General features: G+C 38.1%; 1 protein-coding gene across 2 annotated transcripts in view; it reads left to right on the plus strand.

The window, feature by feature from the left end:
* The window catches only part of PEX1 (peroxisomal biogenesis factor 1), a 70,634-nt gene extending 54,734 nt beyond the window's left edge, over positions 1 to 15,900 (plus strand). Inside the window, exon 24 of one of the 2 annotated variants that reach the window (XM_082631656.1) lies at positions 15,398 to 15,900. In XM_082631656.1, coding sequence (XP_082487782.1) covers positions 15,398 to 15,482 — 85 coding nt within the window. In that variant the 3' untranslated portion in view covers positions 15,483 to 15,900. The remainder of the gene's footprint in view (positions 1 to 15,397) is intronic. The other variant, XM_082631657.1, reaches the window with a different exon arrangement.
* The last annotated feature ends 705 nt before the right edge of the window (positions 15,901 to 16,605 follow it).

Below are 16,605 nucleotides of genomic sequence, written 5' to 3' on the forward strand. Positions count from 1 at the left end.
TATGGATCTTTTGTTAGCAGTTTTATGAAGCCATCAGTTTCCCCATTAGAGTTCTGCAAATTCTTACCTAATTCAGTGGTATAAATTGAAAATTATCAGAAAACTGTTCTTGTTAGAGTCCTTTCCATGAGTCTCATTGAAGATGAAGCACTTTTGCAGGAACACTTTTACAATAACTGTAAACGACAAAAGACTTAAAAATGGCCATGGTTAAAGATCTGATGAAACTTCATTATAATGCATTTGATGAGGAAATTTGGTTATTTCTGTGATATAGTATTTTTTTTTTTTTTTTTTTTCTTTTTGCGGTATGCGGGCCTCTCACTGTTGTGGCCTCTCCCGTTGCGGAGCACAGGCTCCGGATGCGCAGGCCCAGCGGCCATGGCTCACGGGCCCAGCCGCTCCGCGGCATATGGGATCCTCCCAGACCGGGGCACGAACCCGTATCCCCTGCATCGGCAGGCGGACTCTCAACCACTGCGCCACCAGGGAGGCCCCTGTGATATAGTATTTTAAGACAACTGGAATTATGGTTGATAATATTACATATCAGATATTTAGGAATTTTATACAGTTTCTATAAGACATTAATAACATCCATATAAATATAACTTTTAGTATTATTTCAGTGTTTCCCATGTAATTTAATATATCAAGTAATCCTCTCTTTTTACAAGGGGAGAAAGAAAACAAATCTTTTGAGACGTTCCAGGGGCCCTCTGGAAAATCCCAGAGTTAAAGGTCAAAAGCCTTATTTAGAATTTGATTTTGGAGAGGTTTGTCAAAAATATTTGGTTTGAAAACAGCATACTATCATAGGTCACTGTTAAACAATACTATTCACTTAACCAAAGTGACAATTAAAGACTTTGCAGGCAAATACAGAAAGTTACATAGTTGTAAAAAAACAAACAACAAAAAGCACCTTGAGAAGAGCATTTTCATAAGCAATCAGACATGAGGCATAGGAAATTATTTTTCTTTGTTTTCTAGGCAGACTACTTAAAAGGTAAAGAAAAACCTTTCAGTCTTATCAATAGCAGACTAATAGTCCAAAAAAATTTTGTCCTGAAAGAGAAGTTTTAGTTTTATATAAGTACACTACTGATATTAAAACTTATTTTTTAGAACCCTTATAATAAATTCATTCCATTTTAGCCAGCTTGACAAAGTAAAAGTCTCTCTCGAACGTTCCATACCCCTTTATTCTCTTTCCCATTCTGAAACAATCAGAATAGAGTTGCATACAGTTGTTTTCCTTATTTCTCAGTTTTAATTATATAAATTAGAATTCTTAACACTTAAACCTTAATTTCTAGTGATTGTGAACTGTTAACACCAGCATTCTGTAGACTGGCAAATTAATGCATACATTTCATAATTTCTAAAAGAATACAGTTTAACAGTACAATTCTTCAGTATAGAATAGGACACATTTATTTATACATCCAAGTATTTTTAGTTCCTATGTAGTAAGAGGCCAAAAGTAAATAAATGTTCAATAATTAATGTTTCAGTATTTTATTTAGAAATGATCAAGATATCCAAAGAAATTTCATCACTTACCAAAACTCTAAGGGTATAAGTTACCAAAGAGATTCTGGAAACTATTTAAGTAGACATATTATAAAACTTAATTATTGTTGAGAAGTTCACTTAAGAACTAGTTAAGTTTTATATTTCTAAATATTTCATATATTTTATATTTTATATTTTTATATATGATATATATATATTATATATTATATATATTATATATTTTATATTTCTAAATATTTCATATTTAGATTACTTATGAAAATTTCATGAGACATTAAAACAGCCACCATGGCAAATTTTGTAACAGATGTATACTTAAACTAGCTTTTATTTACTGAAAATTATACCAGATCACATAAACTTGAGAAGAATTTGGATTGGTTTGTATTATGTTTCTGAGAGTTTAGAAATATTAAATTTGATGAGTGCTTTTTTCTTTAAGCCAATTAAATAGACCTTTTTACAAATTAATTTTGGCAATATTCATCCAGACGTAGAAAAGTATCACATATACATAACATATCCATAGACATAACATAAACACACAGAGACAAACAGACCCTGTGGCTTCCATCCCAAAATTTTAGCCATGGAAGTTTTTATAGCAGTCTATTTTTTAAAAGCCTTGTCCCCTCAACTCCTTTTTTTCCCCAGTCTCAGGTGATTATAGGCAGTATCTTAGCTATCTCCTGGGTGTTTACATTTCAAAGACATGATAAGATTTACATCTTCAAGAGACAGAGGAAGAATGCAAGTTTTCTCGTAGGAGTTTTTTTTTTTTTTTTTAAGTATAGTTGATGTACAATATTATATTAGCTTTAGGCATACAACATAGTGATTCAATATTTATAGATTATACTCCATTTAAAATTGCAAAGTAATGGCTGTATTTCCCTGTGCTGTACAAACTATCCTTGTTGCTTATTTTATACATAGTAGTTTGTACCTCTTAATCCCCAGCTCCTGCCTTGCTCCTCCCTCCTTCCCTCTATAGACTGGTAACCACTAGTTTGTACTCTGTATCTGTGAGTCCATTTCTGTTTGTTTCGTACATTCGTTTTATTTTTTAGATTCCAAAATAAGTGTTAACAGAGTATTTGTCTTTTCTGACTTATTTCACTGAGCATAATATTCTCTAGGTCCATCTATGTTGTGGCAGATGGCAATATTTCATTCTTCTTTAAGGGCTGAGTAGTATTCCACTGTGTATACATACTACATCTTCTTAAGCCAGTTGTTCATTGATGGACACTTAATGGTGCTTCCATGCCTTGGCAATTCTAAATAATGCTGCTTTGAACATTAGGATGCATGTATCTTTTTGAATTACTGTTTGTTTTCCTTGGATATATACCCAGGAGTGGAATTGCCGGATCATAAGGTAGTTCTATAATTTTAGTTTTTTGAGGCACCTCCATTTTGTTTTGTTTTGTTTTGTTTTTTAAACATCTTTATTGGAGTAAATTGCTTTACAATGGTGTTAGTTTCTGCTGTATAACAAAGTGAATCAACTGTACATATACATATATCCCCATATCTCCTCCCTTTTGTGTCTCCCTTCCTATCTGACCCCTGTAGGTGGACATAAAGCACTGAGCTGATCTCCCTGTGCTATGTGGCTGCTTCCCACTAGCTAGCTATTTTACATTTGGTAGTGTATATATGTCCATGCCATTCTCTCACTTCGTCCCAGCTTACCCTTCCCCCTCCCTATGTCCTCAAGTTCATTCTCTACATCTGCGTCTTTATTCCTGTCCTGCCACTAGGTTCTTCAGAACCTTTTTTTTTTTAGATTCCATATTTATGTGTTAGCATACAGTATTTGTTTTTCTCTTTCTGACTTACTTTACTCTGTATGACAGACTCTGGGTCCATCCACCTCACTACAAATAACTCAATTTCGTTTTTTTTTATGGCTGAGTAATATTCCATTGTACATATATGCTACATCTTCTTTATCCATTCATCTGTTGATGGACATTTAGGTTGCTTCCATGTCCTGGCTATTGTAAATAGAGCTGCAGTGAACATTGTGGTACACGACTATTTTTGAATTATGGTTTTCTCAGGGTATATGCCCAGTAGTGGGATTGCTGGGTTGCATACTGTTTTCTATAGTGGTTGCCCAAATGTTCATTTATACCAATACTGTAGGATAGTCCCCTTTTCTCCACATCCTTGCCATTATTTGTTATTTATAATCTTTTTGATGATAGCCATTCTGACAGGTGTGAGGCAATATCTCACTGTGGTTTTGATTTGCATTTCTCTGATAGAGATGTTGATCATCTTTTCATGTGTCTGTTGGCCATCTGTATATCTTCTTTGGAGAAATGTCTATTCAGATCCTCTGCCCATTTTTTACTCAGGTTGTTTTTTTGATATTGACTTATATGAACACATTATATATTTTGGATATTAACCCCTTATTGGTCATATCATTTGCAAATATTTTCTCCCAGTCAGTAGGTTATCTCTGTTTTGCTGATTGTTTCCTTTTCCTAGGAGTTTTAAGGTATATTTCTTTATTATCAGAAGTCTAGGGTAACTACTACTTAAAATTTCCTATCTATCTATCTATCTATCTTCTTAGAACAGTTCTCTTCTAACATCCTGATCTTTTACAGTATCTGCAAGCATTTTGAGATGAATTGGGGAGGTTTGGGGGTTGGTAAAGTGAGGTGAACTTTTGAATTGTTTCTAGAGCCACATTTCTGGTTTTGCAGACTCTAATTTGTAAAGTAAAGACAGTCTGTTTTATTTCCTCAAAGAACATTCAGGATTTCAGCCTGAATGCAATCAAGGGGATGACCCACCTATCCAACTACATGAGGATTTTTAATTATAAAGGAAATTAAAAGATTACTACAAGAACCACAACATGCTGCCTACAAGAGACCTACTTTAGGGCAAAGGACACACATGAATTGAAAGTAGGGGGATGGAGGATTAGCTCAAGATAGTGAAGGAGAAGGATGTGAGCTCACTCCCTTCCTACGCAAACACCAGAAGTCACAACCAACTGGTGAATGACCATTGACGAAAAAACGCTGGAACTTACCGAAAAAGATACCCTACATCCAGAGACAAAGAAGAAGCCACAGTGAGACAGTGGGAAAGGCTCAACTGCAATAAAATCAAATCCCATACCTGGTGGGTGGGTGACCCACAAACTGGAAAACAATTATTCCAAGAAGTTTTCCCACAGGAGTGAATGTTTTGAGCCCCATGTCAGGCTTCCCAGCATGGGGGTCTGGCAACAGGAGGAGGAGTCCCCAGAGAACCCGAGTTTGAAGGCCATCAGGTTTTGATCACAGGATTTCTACAGGACTGGGGGAAACAGAAACTCCACTCTTGGAGGGCACACACAGTCTCGTGTGCACCAGGACTCAGGAAAAAAAGTAGTGACCTGATAAGAGACTGGGCCAGACCTACCTGCTAGTATTGGAGGATCTCCTGCAGAGGTTGGGGGCAGCTGTGGCTCACTGAGGGAATAAAGACACTGGCATCAGCAGTTCTGGGAAGTACTCATTGGTCTGAGCCCTCCCAGAGGCCACTGTTAGCCCCACCATACAGCCTGTAGGCTCCACTGCTGGGACGCCTCAGGCCAAACAACCAACAGGGTGGGAACACAGCCCCACCCATCAGCAGACAAGGGGCTTATTAAAGTCTCCATGAGCACAGCCCTACCCATCATCAGAGGGACAAAACCCAGCCCCACTCACCAAGGGGCAGGAACCAGCCCCTCCCATCAGGAAGCCTGCACAAACCTCTTAGACAGCCTCAACCACCAGAGGGCAGACAGACAGCAGAAGCAAGAACTAAAATCCTGCAGCCTGTGGAACAGAAACCACAGTCACAGGACGTTAGTCAAAATCAGATGGAAGAGGAATATGTCCCAGATGAAGGAACAAGATGAAACCCCAGAAGAACAACTAAGTGAAGTGAAGATAGCCAACCTACTGGAAAAGGAATTCAGGATAATAATGGTGAAGATGATCCAAGATCTTGGAAAAAAGAATGGAGGCAAGGGTCGAGAAGGTACAAGAAATGTTTAACAAAGACCTAGAAGAACTAAAGAACAAAGATGAACAGTATAATAACTGAAATGAAAAATACACTAGATGGAATCAATAGCAGAATAAATGAGGCAGAAGAATGGATAAGTTATCTGGAAGACAGAACAGTGGAAATCACTGCCACAGAGCAGAATAAAGAATGAAAAGAAATTAAGACAGCCGAAGAGACCTCTGGGACAACATTAAAGGCACCAACATTAGCAATATAGGGGTCCCAGAAGGAGAAGAGAGAGAGAAAGGACCTGAGAAAATATTTGAAGAGACAATAGCTGAAAACTTCCCTAACATGGGAAAGGAAACAGTTTTCCAAGTCCAGGAAGCGCAGAGAGTCCCAGGCAGTATAAACCTAAGGAGGAACATGCCAAGACACATAGTAATCAAATTGACAAAAATTAAAGACAAACTATTAAAAGCAACAAGGGAAAAATGATAAATAGCATAAAAGGGAACTCCCATAAGGTTATCAGCTGATTTCTCAGCAGAAACTGCAGGCCAGAAGGGAGTGACATGATATATTTAAAGTGAAGAAAGAGAAGAACCTGCAACCAAGAACATTCTACCGAGCAGGGCTCTCATTCAGATTTGACAGAGAAAACTTCTCTAGGTGGGAAAGAGACCAGCAACGTAAAACAACCTTGAACATATATATATTGCTATATCAAAACCTCATGGGAACAGCAAACCAAAAAACTACAATAGATACACACACAAAAAAGAAAGCAACCCAAATACAACACTAAAGATGGTTATCAGACCACAAGAGAACAAAAGAGGAAGGGAAGAAAAAAGACATACAAAAACAAATCCAAAACAAGACAATGGCAATAGGAACATACATATCTTTAATTGCCTTAAATGTAAATGGATTAAATGCTTGAACCAAAAGACATAGACTGACTGAATGGATACAAAAACAAAACCCATATACATGCTGTCTACAAGAGACCCACTTCAGCCCTAGGGACACATACAAACTGAAAGTGAGGGAATGGAAAAAGGTATTCCATGCAAATGGAAATCAAAAGAAAGCTGGAGCAGCAATACTAATATCAAACAAAATAAACTATGAAATAAAGACTGTTACAAGAGACAAAGAAGGACATAATGATCAAGGGGTCAATCCAAAAATATATAACAATTGTAAATATATATGCACCCAATGTAGGAGCACCTCAATGTATAAGGCAAATACTAAAAGCCATAAAGAGAGAAATTAACAGTAACACAGTAATAGTGGGGAACTTTAACAACCCACTTTCATCAATGGACAGATCATCCAGACACAAAATCAATAAGGAAACACAGGCCTTAAATGACACATGAGACCAGATGGACTTAATTGATATTTATAGACCATTCCATCCAGTAGTAGCAGAATACACATTTTTCTCATGTGCACATGGAACATTCTCCAGGAGTGACCACACGCTGGGCCACAAAATGAACCTTGGTAAATTTAAGAAAGTTGAAATCATATCAAGCATCTTTTTGGACCACAACACTATGAGATTAGAAGTCATTTACAAGAAAATAACTGTAAAAAACAAATATGTGGAGGCTAAACAATATGCTTCGAGCAACCAATGGATCACTGAAGAAATCAAAAAGGAAATCAAAAAAATACCTAGAGACAAAAGCACAATGACCCAAAACCTATGGGATACAGCAAAGGCAGTTCTAAGACAGAAGTTTCTAGCAATACAGTCTTACAGGAAACAAAAAAGTCTCAAAAAACCTAACCTTACACCTAAAGCAACTAGAGAAAGAAGAACAAACAAAACCTGAAGTTAGTAGAAGGAAAGAAATCATAAAAGATCAGAGCAGAAATAAATAGAGAGAAAGAAAACAATAGCAAAGATCAATGAAACTAAAAGCTGGTTCTTTGAAAAGATAAACAAAATTGATAAACCTTTAGCCAGACTCATCAAGAAAAAAAGAAGAGGACTCACATCAATAAAATTAGAAATGAAAAAGAAGTTACAATGGACACAGAAATACAAAGGATCATGAGAGACTACTACAAGGAACTGTATGCCAATAAAATGGACAACCTGGAAGAAATGGACAAATTCTTAGAAAGGTACAATCTCCCAAGACTGAAACAGGAAGAAATGGAAAATATAAACAGACCAATCACAAGTCATGAAATTGAAACCATGATTAAAAAACTCTGAACAAGCGAAAGTCCAGGACCAGATGGCTTCACAGGCGAGTTCTATCAAACATTTAGAGAGAAGTTAGCACCTGTCCTTCTGAAACTGTTCCAATAGATTGCAAAGGAAGGAAAACTCTCAAACTCATTCTATGAGGCCACCATCACCCTGATACCAAAACCAGACAAAGAGACCACAAAAAAAATTACAGACCAGTATCACTGATGAACATAGACACAAAAATCCTCAACAAAATATTAGCAAGCAAATCCAACAATATATTAAAAGGATCACACACCATGAGCAAATGGGATTTATCCCAGGGGTGCAAGGATTTTTCAATATCCGCAAATCAATCACTGTAATACACCACATTAACAAATTGAAAGGTAAAAACCATGTGATCATCTCAGTAGATGCAGAAAAAGCTTTTGACAAAATTCAACACCCATTTATGATAAAAACTCCAGAAAGTGGGCACAGTGGGAACATACCTCAACATAATGAAGGCCATATATGACAAACCCACAGCAAAACATCATACTCAACAGTGAAAAGCTGAAAGCATTTCCTCTAAGATCAGGAGCAAGACAAGGATGTCCACTCTCACTACTTGTATGCAACATAGTTTTGGAAGTCATATATACAGCAGTCAGAGAAGAAAAAGAAATAAAAGGAATCCAAATTGGAAAAGAACAAGTAAAAATGTCACTGTTTGTTGATGACATGATACTATACATAGAAAATCCTAAAGGCACTACCAGAAAACCACTAGAGCCTATCAATGAATTTGGTAAATTGGAAGGTTACAAAATTAATACACAGAAATCTGTTGCATTTCCTTTTTTTAAAATTTTAAATAGAATGGTGACTAAAATTGTTTCTTTTAAAATATATATATTTATTTATTTATTTATTTGGCTGTGTCAGGTCTTAGTTGTGGCACACAGGATCTTTTGTTGCAGTGCGCAGTCTTCCCTCTAGTTGTGGTGCGTGGGCTCAAGTTATGGCACACAGGCTCTGTAGTTGCGGCATATGAGCTCTCAAGTTGTGGCACATGGGTTAGTTGCCCTGTGGCATGTGGGATCTTAGTTCCCCAACCAGGAATTGAACCAGTGTCCCCTGCATTGTAAGACAGATTCTTTTACTTTTTTTTTGTATATATGTATGTATGTATGTATGTATGTGTGTATTTATTTATTTATGGCTGTGTTGGGTCTTTGTTGCTGTGTGCTGGCTTTCTCTAGTTGCAGCGAGCAGGGGCTACTCTTCGTTGTGGTGTGCAGGCTTCTTATTGCAGTGGCTTCTCGTTGCAGAGCACAGGCTCTAGGTGCATGGGCATCAGTAATTGTGGCACGCGGGCTCAGTAGTTGTGGATCGCAGGCTCTAGCATGCAGGCTCAGTAGTTGTGGTGCATGGGCTTCATTGCTCCACAGCATGTGGGATTTCCTGGACCAAGGATTGAACCCATGTCCCCTGCATTGGCAGGCGGATTCTTAACCAGTGCACCACCAGGGAAGTCCCTATATTGCATTTCTATACTCTATTGAATTTCTCTTTCTGATCTTTTGTTGTTAAACAATCCCATTTACCATCACATCAAAAAGAATAAAATACCTAGAAATAAAACTACCTAAGGAGACAAAAGACCTGTACTCTGAAAACTGTAAGACACTTGAAAGAAGTCAAAGATTAAACAAACAGATGGAAAGATATACCATGTTCTTGGATTGGAAGAATCAATATTGTCAAAATGACCGTTCTACCCAAGGCAATCAACAGATTCAGTGCAATCCCTATCAAACTACCAATGCCTTTTTTCTCAGAACTAGAACAAAAAGTCTTAAAATTTGTACGGAGGTACAAAAGACCCTGAATAACCAAAGCAATCTTAAGAAAAATGGAGCTGGAGGAATCAGGCTCCCTGACTTCAGACTCTGCTACAAAGCTACAGTCATCGCAACAGTTTGGTACTGGCACTAAAACAGACATACAGATCAATAGAACAGGATAGAAAGCCCAGAAATAAACCCATGCACCTATGGTCAATTAATCTACTATAAAGGGGGCAAGACTATACAATGGAGGAAAGACACTCTCTTCAATAAATGGTGCTGGGAAAACTGGACAGCTACATGTAAGAGAATGAAATTAGAGCACTCCCTAACACCATACACAAAAGTAAACTCAAAGTTGATTAAAGACCTAAATATAAGACCAGACACTATAAATCTCTTAGAAAAAAACATAGGCAGAACACTCTCTGACATAAATCACTGCAATATCTTTTTCAGTCTGTCTCCCAGAGTAATGGAAATTAAAACAAAAATAAACAAGTGGGACCTAATTCAACTCAAAAGCTTTTGCACAGCAAAGGAAACCATAAGCAAAACAAAAAGACAACCCACAGAATGGGACCAACAAGGGATTACTCTCCAAAATTTACTAACAGCTCATATGGCTTAACATCATCAAAATAAACAACCCAATCAAAAAATGGGCAGAAGACCTAAATAGACATTTCTCCAGTGAAGACAAAGAGATGGCCAAGAGGCACATGAAAAGATGTTCAACATCACTAATTATTACAGAAATGTAAATCAAAACTACAATGAGGTATCACCTCACACAGGTCAAATGGCTATCATCAGCAAATCTACAAACAATAAATGCTGGAGAGGGTGTGGAGAAAATGGAACCCTCTTACACTGTTGCTGGGAATTTAAATTTGTGCAGCCACTATGGAAAACAACATGGAGGTTCCTCAGAAAACTAAATATAGAGTTGCCATATCCAGCAATCCCACTCCTGGGCATATACCCGGACAAAACTATAATTTGAGAAGCTACATGCACCCCTGTGTTCACAGTAGCACTATTTACAATAGCCAAGACATGGAAACAACCTAAATGTTCATTGACAGATGAATGGATAAAGAAGTTGTGGTGTATAAATACAATGGAATATTACTTAGCCATAAAAAAGAATGAAATAATGCCATTTGCAGCAACATGCATGGACCTAGAGATTATCACACTAAGCGAAGTCAGAAAGAGAAAGACAAATACCATATGATACCACTTATATGTGGCATCTAAAATATGGTACAAATCAACAGAAACATATCTACAAAACAAAAACAGACTCACAGATAATAGAGAACAGAACTGTCGTTGCCAAGAGGAAGGCGGGGTAGAGGAGAGAAGGGATGGGAGTTTGGCATTAGCAGAGGCAACCTATTTTATATAGGCTGGATAAACAAGGTCCTACTGTATAGCACAGGGAACTATATGCAATATTCTGTGACAAACAGTAATAGAAAAGAATACGGGGCTTCCCTGGTGGCGCAGTGGTTGAGAGTCCGCCTGCCGATGCAGGGGACACGGGTTCGTGCCCCGATCCCGGAAGATCCCACATGCCGCGGAGCGGCTAGGCCCGCGAGCCATGGCCGCGGAGCCTGTGTGTCCGGAGCCTGTGCTCCGCAACGGGAGAGGCCACAGCAGTGAGAGGCCCGCGTACAGCAAAAAAAAAAAAAAAAAAGAATACGAAAACGAATATATATACGTATAACTGAGTCATTTTGCTGTATGGAAGAAATTAATACAACATTGTAAATCCACTATAGTTCAATAAAATTTTTTAAAGAGAAGATTCCTATGTTCTGAAGCTTCAGGGTTTAATGCAGTATGCCTTTAAAATTTTTGGATAAAGCATTCAAAGGACTTCAGATGCTTTCCTTTTTTCTGCATGTATAATTCAACCTTGGATCAATTCACCTTGGATCAATTCACCTTAGGAGGAAAAGCCTCTACTATTGCTTCTCTCAGCCCCTGAACGTTGCCCTTGAGCTGGTCTGCTTCCTGATTATTTGTAGAAGAACCTGAAAGAAATTCTGGTCATCTCTTTACCCTGTGAGGGGGGTTTTCCCCAGGTGCCATCTGGCTTGTCTGATGGCTGCACTGTAATCACAGGGGGGGCAGAATACCCCTTAGCAGCCAGTCAAGGTCCCTGTGAGTGGGGTTATAGATAGCCACTAATCTTTCTAACTCCTCTTTAAATTCGGTAGGATGTTCTGAAAGTGCAGGTAAAAGGGCTTTATGATTTATTGGATCTGCTCCTACCCATGGGACATGAATTCTTTGCAGTGGCGGTCCAGGCTACATACACTAAGGATGCTGCATAGCAAGGTCCGAAGGTGGCAGAGCCTGATTACAGGGCCCTGGAAAGTCAGAGGACTTGTAAAGGACAGCAGTGCTAGCCTTCCCACCCATCCTGGGTGATTCTCCTAAATTCACTTCCTGGCTTGTAGCATCTACACAAGTAAGCTGTATACCCCTTGCCTGGAAGTCAGGCCAGAGTGCTCTCTGTAAGTCTTGAAAGGGAAGTTAAAACAGGTAGACAGGGCCAGGTTTTGAGAAGGGGGATTTACATGGAATGTGGACTTTAATTTTTCTTTTGAGTCTCATTTCTGTTCTTCCTGTTAAGGGAGTCCCCAAGGCTGGCTGTTGTACTCCTTTGTGTCCTCTTTTTAATTTTGTCTTTCCATCGGTTGATGGAAAGACAATTGTTGATGGAAATATAGTTGTTTAGCATGAGAGCTCGCTCACTTTTTTCTCACAAACAGAAGTTTTTCCAATTCAAAGGATCCATTCTCTGGCCACTGACAAATATGGTCTTATATTAATCTTAATGGTGACTCAAACCCATAAGCCTTTTTATGGCTTAACCATGAACCCAAGAACTGTCCCCAAAGACTGCAAAAGATGTAGCTTTCACAAGATCCACAAAGCTTACTCCCAGAATTAGCCAAAGAAAGCAAAAACCTTCATTGTCACAGGTAGTAAGAATGGTATAGTGAAAACGGAATTCCCACCAGAATGTGTGATTCCTCTAGTCGCAGACCTGCTCATCTCTGACACTGGGCAGGCGTTACTGGAATGGGACTTCTCCAGCACTAACAGGACAATGAAAGTTGAGACAACAAAGGCCTCTTATGGGCTGGGACACCTTAAGACAAACATCCGAAGAACTGGCACAGTTGGACAAAAAGAATGCTGCCTGTTGCACTATTTACAATAGCCAGGACATGGAAGCAACCTAAGTGTCCATCGACAGATGAATGGATAAAGAAGATGTGGCACATATATACAATGCAATATTACTCAGCCATAAAAAGAAATGAAATTGAGTTATTTGTACTGAGGTGGATGGACCTAGAGACTGTCATACAGAGTGAAGTAAGTCAGAAAGAGAAAAATACCATATGCCAGTGCATATATAGGGAATCTTAAAAAAAATTGTACTGATGAACCTAGTGGCAGGGCAGGAATAAAGACGTAGACATAGAGAATGGACTTGAGGACACGGGGTGGGGAGGGGGAAGCTGGGACGAAGTGAGAGAGTGGCATGGACATATATACACTATCGAATATAAAATAGATAGCTAGTGCGAAGCAGCTGCATAGCACAGGGAGATCAGCTCGGTGCTTTGCAATGACCTAGAGGAGTGGGATAGGGAGGGTGGGAGGGAGACGCAGAGGGAGGGTATATGGGGACATATGTATGCATATGGCTGATTCACTTTGTTATACAATAGAAAAACTAACAGTATTGTGAAGCAATTATACTCTAATTAAAGATCTATATATATAAAAAAAAAATCATGCTGCTTGTCACTTCATGTCTCAGATCCTGAGTCTGTTTGGCTGCCCACCAGTTATAAGCTGACACTTGCATCTTCTGGCTGGCTTCTCTCTGGTTAAGCCAGAGAGAATATTTTCATTGGTCATGAAGCCAAGCTCTCAAGGCAGAACAAGACGAGGGGAAACCTCACCCATTTTTTAAATATAGGGGACCCACAGCAAAGTTTGTCTAAACAGATGCAGGTCCATTAGAACTGTGAAGTCACCAGTCTGTGAGGCTGGCCCGAACAACAGGCTCAAAGGACCTATGCCTGCATTTCTACACTATGGTTTTCCTCCTTATGAAAAGTGACACAAAAGCTAGAGACAAAAGAAAACAATAAACATGGAGGAATTGGATCAATAGAAAACAAAAGTACTCAGAACAGATCGTTTCCAGAGTCACTATACCTAAGGAACTAGTTTACACAAGTAATTTTCTCCTGCTAATCTAAATTTAGAAATGGACTCTCACCACTTCCAGGAGATGGACGTGGTAAGGATTCTTACCACCTGCTGGCTCTTGTCAGAGGTCCCAGGATCTCCCACCTGCAGCCCCAGAGCAAGTGGTGTCCAGCCAGTGGAGCCCCCCATGCATACCAAATTGTAGGGATAGAAAATTTTTCTCTTCCTCCCTTCTAGGTTCTTCAGCTGATCTAACAATTAATTGACGTAAGATGTTACCAGGTGAAAAACTAATTTCGTACATACAGGAACCCCATAAGAATGAGACTCAAAGGCAGTCTCCAGTTGAGGCTTATATACTGTCCTGAGCTAAGGAAAGGGATAGGGGCCTCGGGCTTCAGAGGGGAAGAAGGCAATTCACAGCAGATGAGAAGAGCAGATGTTTGCCACGCAGATTAATAAAAAAAGTTCTCTCTCGTAATAGCTCTCTTTCTGGTGCAGGCCGCCTATCTAAATTCTTCTAGGCAGTTAAAGGAGAGGTAAAAGGCTCTTCCTGAGTCTGCTTGAAATGTCTTGATTCCTTTCAGCTCAAAATAATCCACAGGCCAAAGTGGTTCATTTTGAGGGTGGCATATTCTGCCCCCCCTTCAACATAATATGTACTCATTGCAGAAAAATGAGAAAACAAAGAGAAGGGGAAAAAAACCAGAAATTTCCCTTAACCCCACTACCTCCCGAAGCATATTTATTTGTATACTTATATGTTTTCTCTTACTAAAATAAGACACTCTGTACATATTGCTGTAGAGCAGTCCCCCTTTCATCCATACATACATCTTTAATATTCTTCCGCATTTTAAATACGTTACTACTTTGTTTTTAATGTCATTTTATAATATAGATATACCATAACATCCAATTTGGGGACATTTAAGTTGCATCCACGTTTTCACTATAGGCAATGTGATAATGAACATTCTTATACCTGAATGTTTGCACATATCCTTACTTATTTCACTGGGATAGAGGTAGAATTGTTGCATCACAGTGTACTCACATTTTTTAATGCTTTTGAAATCTATTGCCAAATTGTCTTCCATAAACACCATACAATGTATTTTGCAACAGCAATATACTTATAACAGTACCAGCTTCACCACATCCTAATGTTAAATATTGTAGTATGTCTCTAAACTTGGCCAATTTGATTGGACAAAAGTTATATCTTAAAATTTTACATTTCTTCAATTAAAATACAGAGATTATGTTTTATATATTAATCATTGCCATTTGTATTTTATCTTTTCTGACTTGTCTATTCATCCCCTTTTTCTCTTTTTCTATTAGAGTGTTCAATTTTAAAAAATTTACGTGTAACAACTTCCTGTACTTTCTTGCAAATATTTTTTTCCAGCTATTTCTCTTTTGTTTCTTAAAAAATTCTGTTTGGGAACAAACCATTGTTTTTTGTTTTATAAGTTTAGCATTTACATGTATTAAATGTTACCTCACTTTTTTTTTTTTTTTTTTTTTTTTTAAGGTATGAAAGCTTTCAAAATCCAAAGAAGAGAAAAAATCAAAGTGGAACAGTGTTTCGACCTGGACAGAAAGTAACTCTGGCATAAAATATACTTCTGTTTTTTTGTGTGTTTATGTGTGTGGTGGTTTGTCCCTGTGTTGTAACAGTGAAAATGGTGTCTGTACATTTCTTTTTAATTTAACTTAATTTGTTAATCTATAAAATCAAAGATTGGTAAACCTGTGTTTATGTAATGATCAGGATTACTTGATATTAATACTTTAGAATAAATTGGGATACTTATAAGAGATTCTGTATTTTATTACCTATATATTTAAATCCTTAATGAAGTAATATTGGCCACATGGAATAACTGATTTTTTTCTCCTTTGAAGAAAAAAAGAATGTAATTAAATACATTTCTAAGAATTCACTGACAGTTGCATATTCAGCATCTTTCTTGCATTTGACGAGCTTTATGCTTAGCACCTTCTTGACTGTTTTGGAAATAAAATATCCAATTACCGACTGATCCAATTATCTGTTCTGATTATCTGAAAACGTAGAATTTACACACAATTTAAATAAATTCAGTTGTTCCTTCAATCAGCAGTGAGATGACATCCCCCTTATATACTACATCCAGCTGCAAGGCCAGGAGCTTGAATGACGTCCATTCCTCCCCCAGCTCCGTGACGACTTTATCTGGATGTGCTCTGATCTATGACCTAAATTGTAAAGTCAGTCACTATCAACACAAACTATATATAGTAATGTGGTAAAGGGAAAGGAGAAAGCTAAGTAGAATATGCAAATAAATGCATAAGACAGCAAAGAAAAATGTACAGGCTGTAACCACTGCCCTTTCTGCAATTAATCATGAGGCCATGGCTGATATGTTTGATTTCTCTCTTCCATTACTTACTCCACGTTCCTCTGACTTCAGCCCTCACCTTAGTGGATTAGAGGCCTTTACTAAGTGGGATGGTCTAAACCTTCACTTCCATCTGCACCTTTGGTGGCCTAAGATTGCAGATGTCTTCCATTAAATTTACCATCAACACTCAGTATTACAAGGTTCCAGTCATACTTCTCCCATCCCCCACTGTATAGCACCAACTCTGTATTCACTCAGCCAATATTGTAATCCTCCCCTTTCAAACCTTTGGAATCATCACTATGTTCCCCTCATAGAAGCAGTCCTCCTTTGCTTCCCTCCAAACCAGCAA

Source organism: Mesoplodon mirus, assembly GCF_964341445.2.
Source record: "Mesoplodon mirus genome assembly, chromosome: 9".
Classification (NCBI taxonomy): Eukaryota; Metazoa; Chordata; class Mammalia; order Artiodactyla; family Ziphiidae; genus Mesoplodon; species Mesoplodon mirus.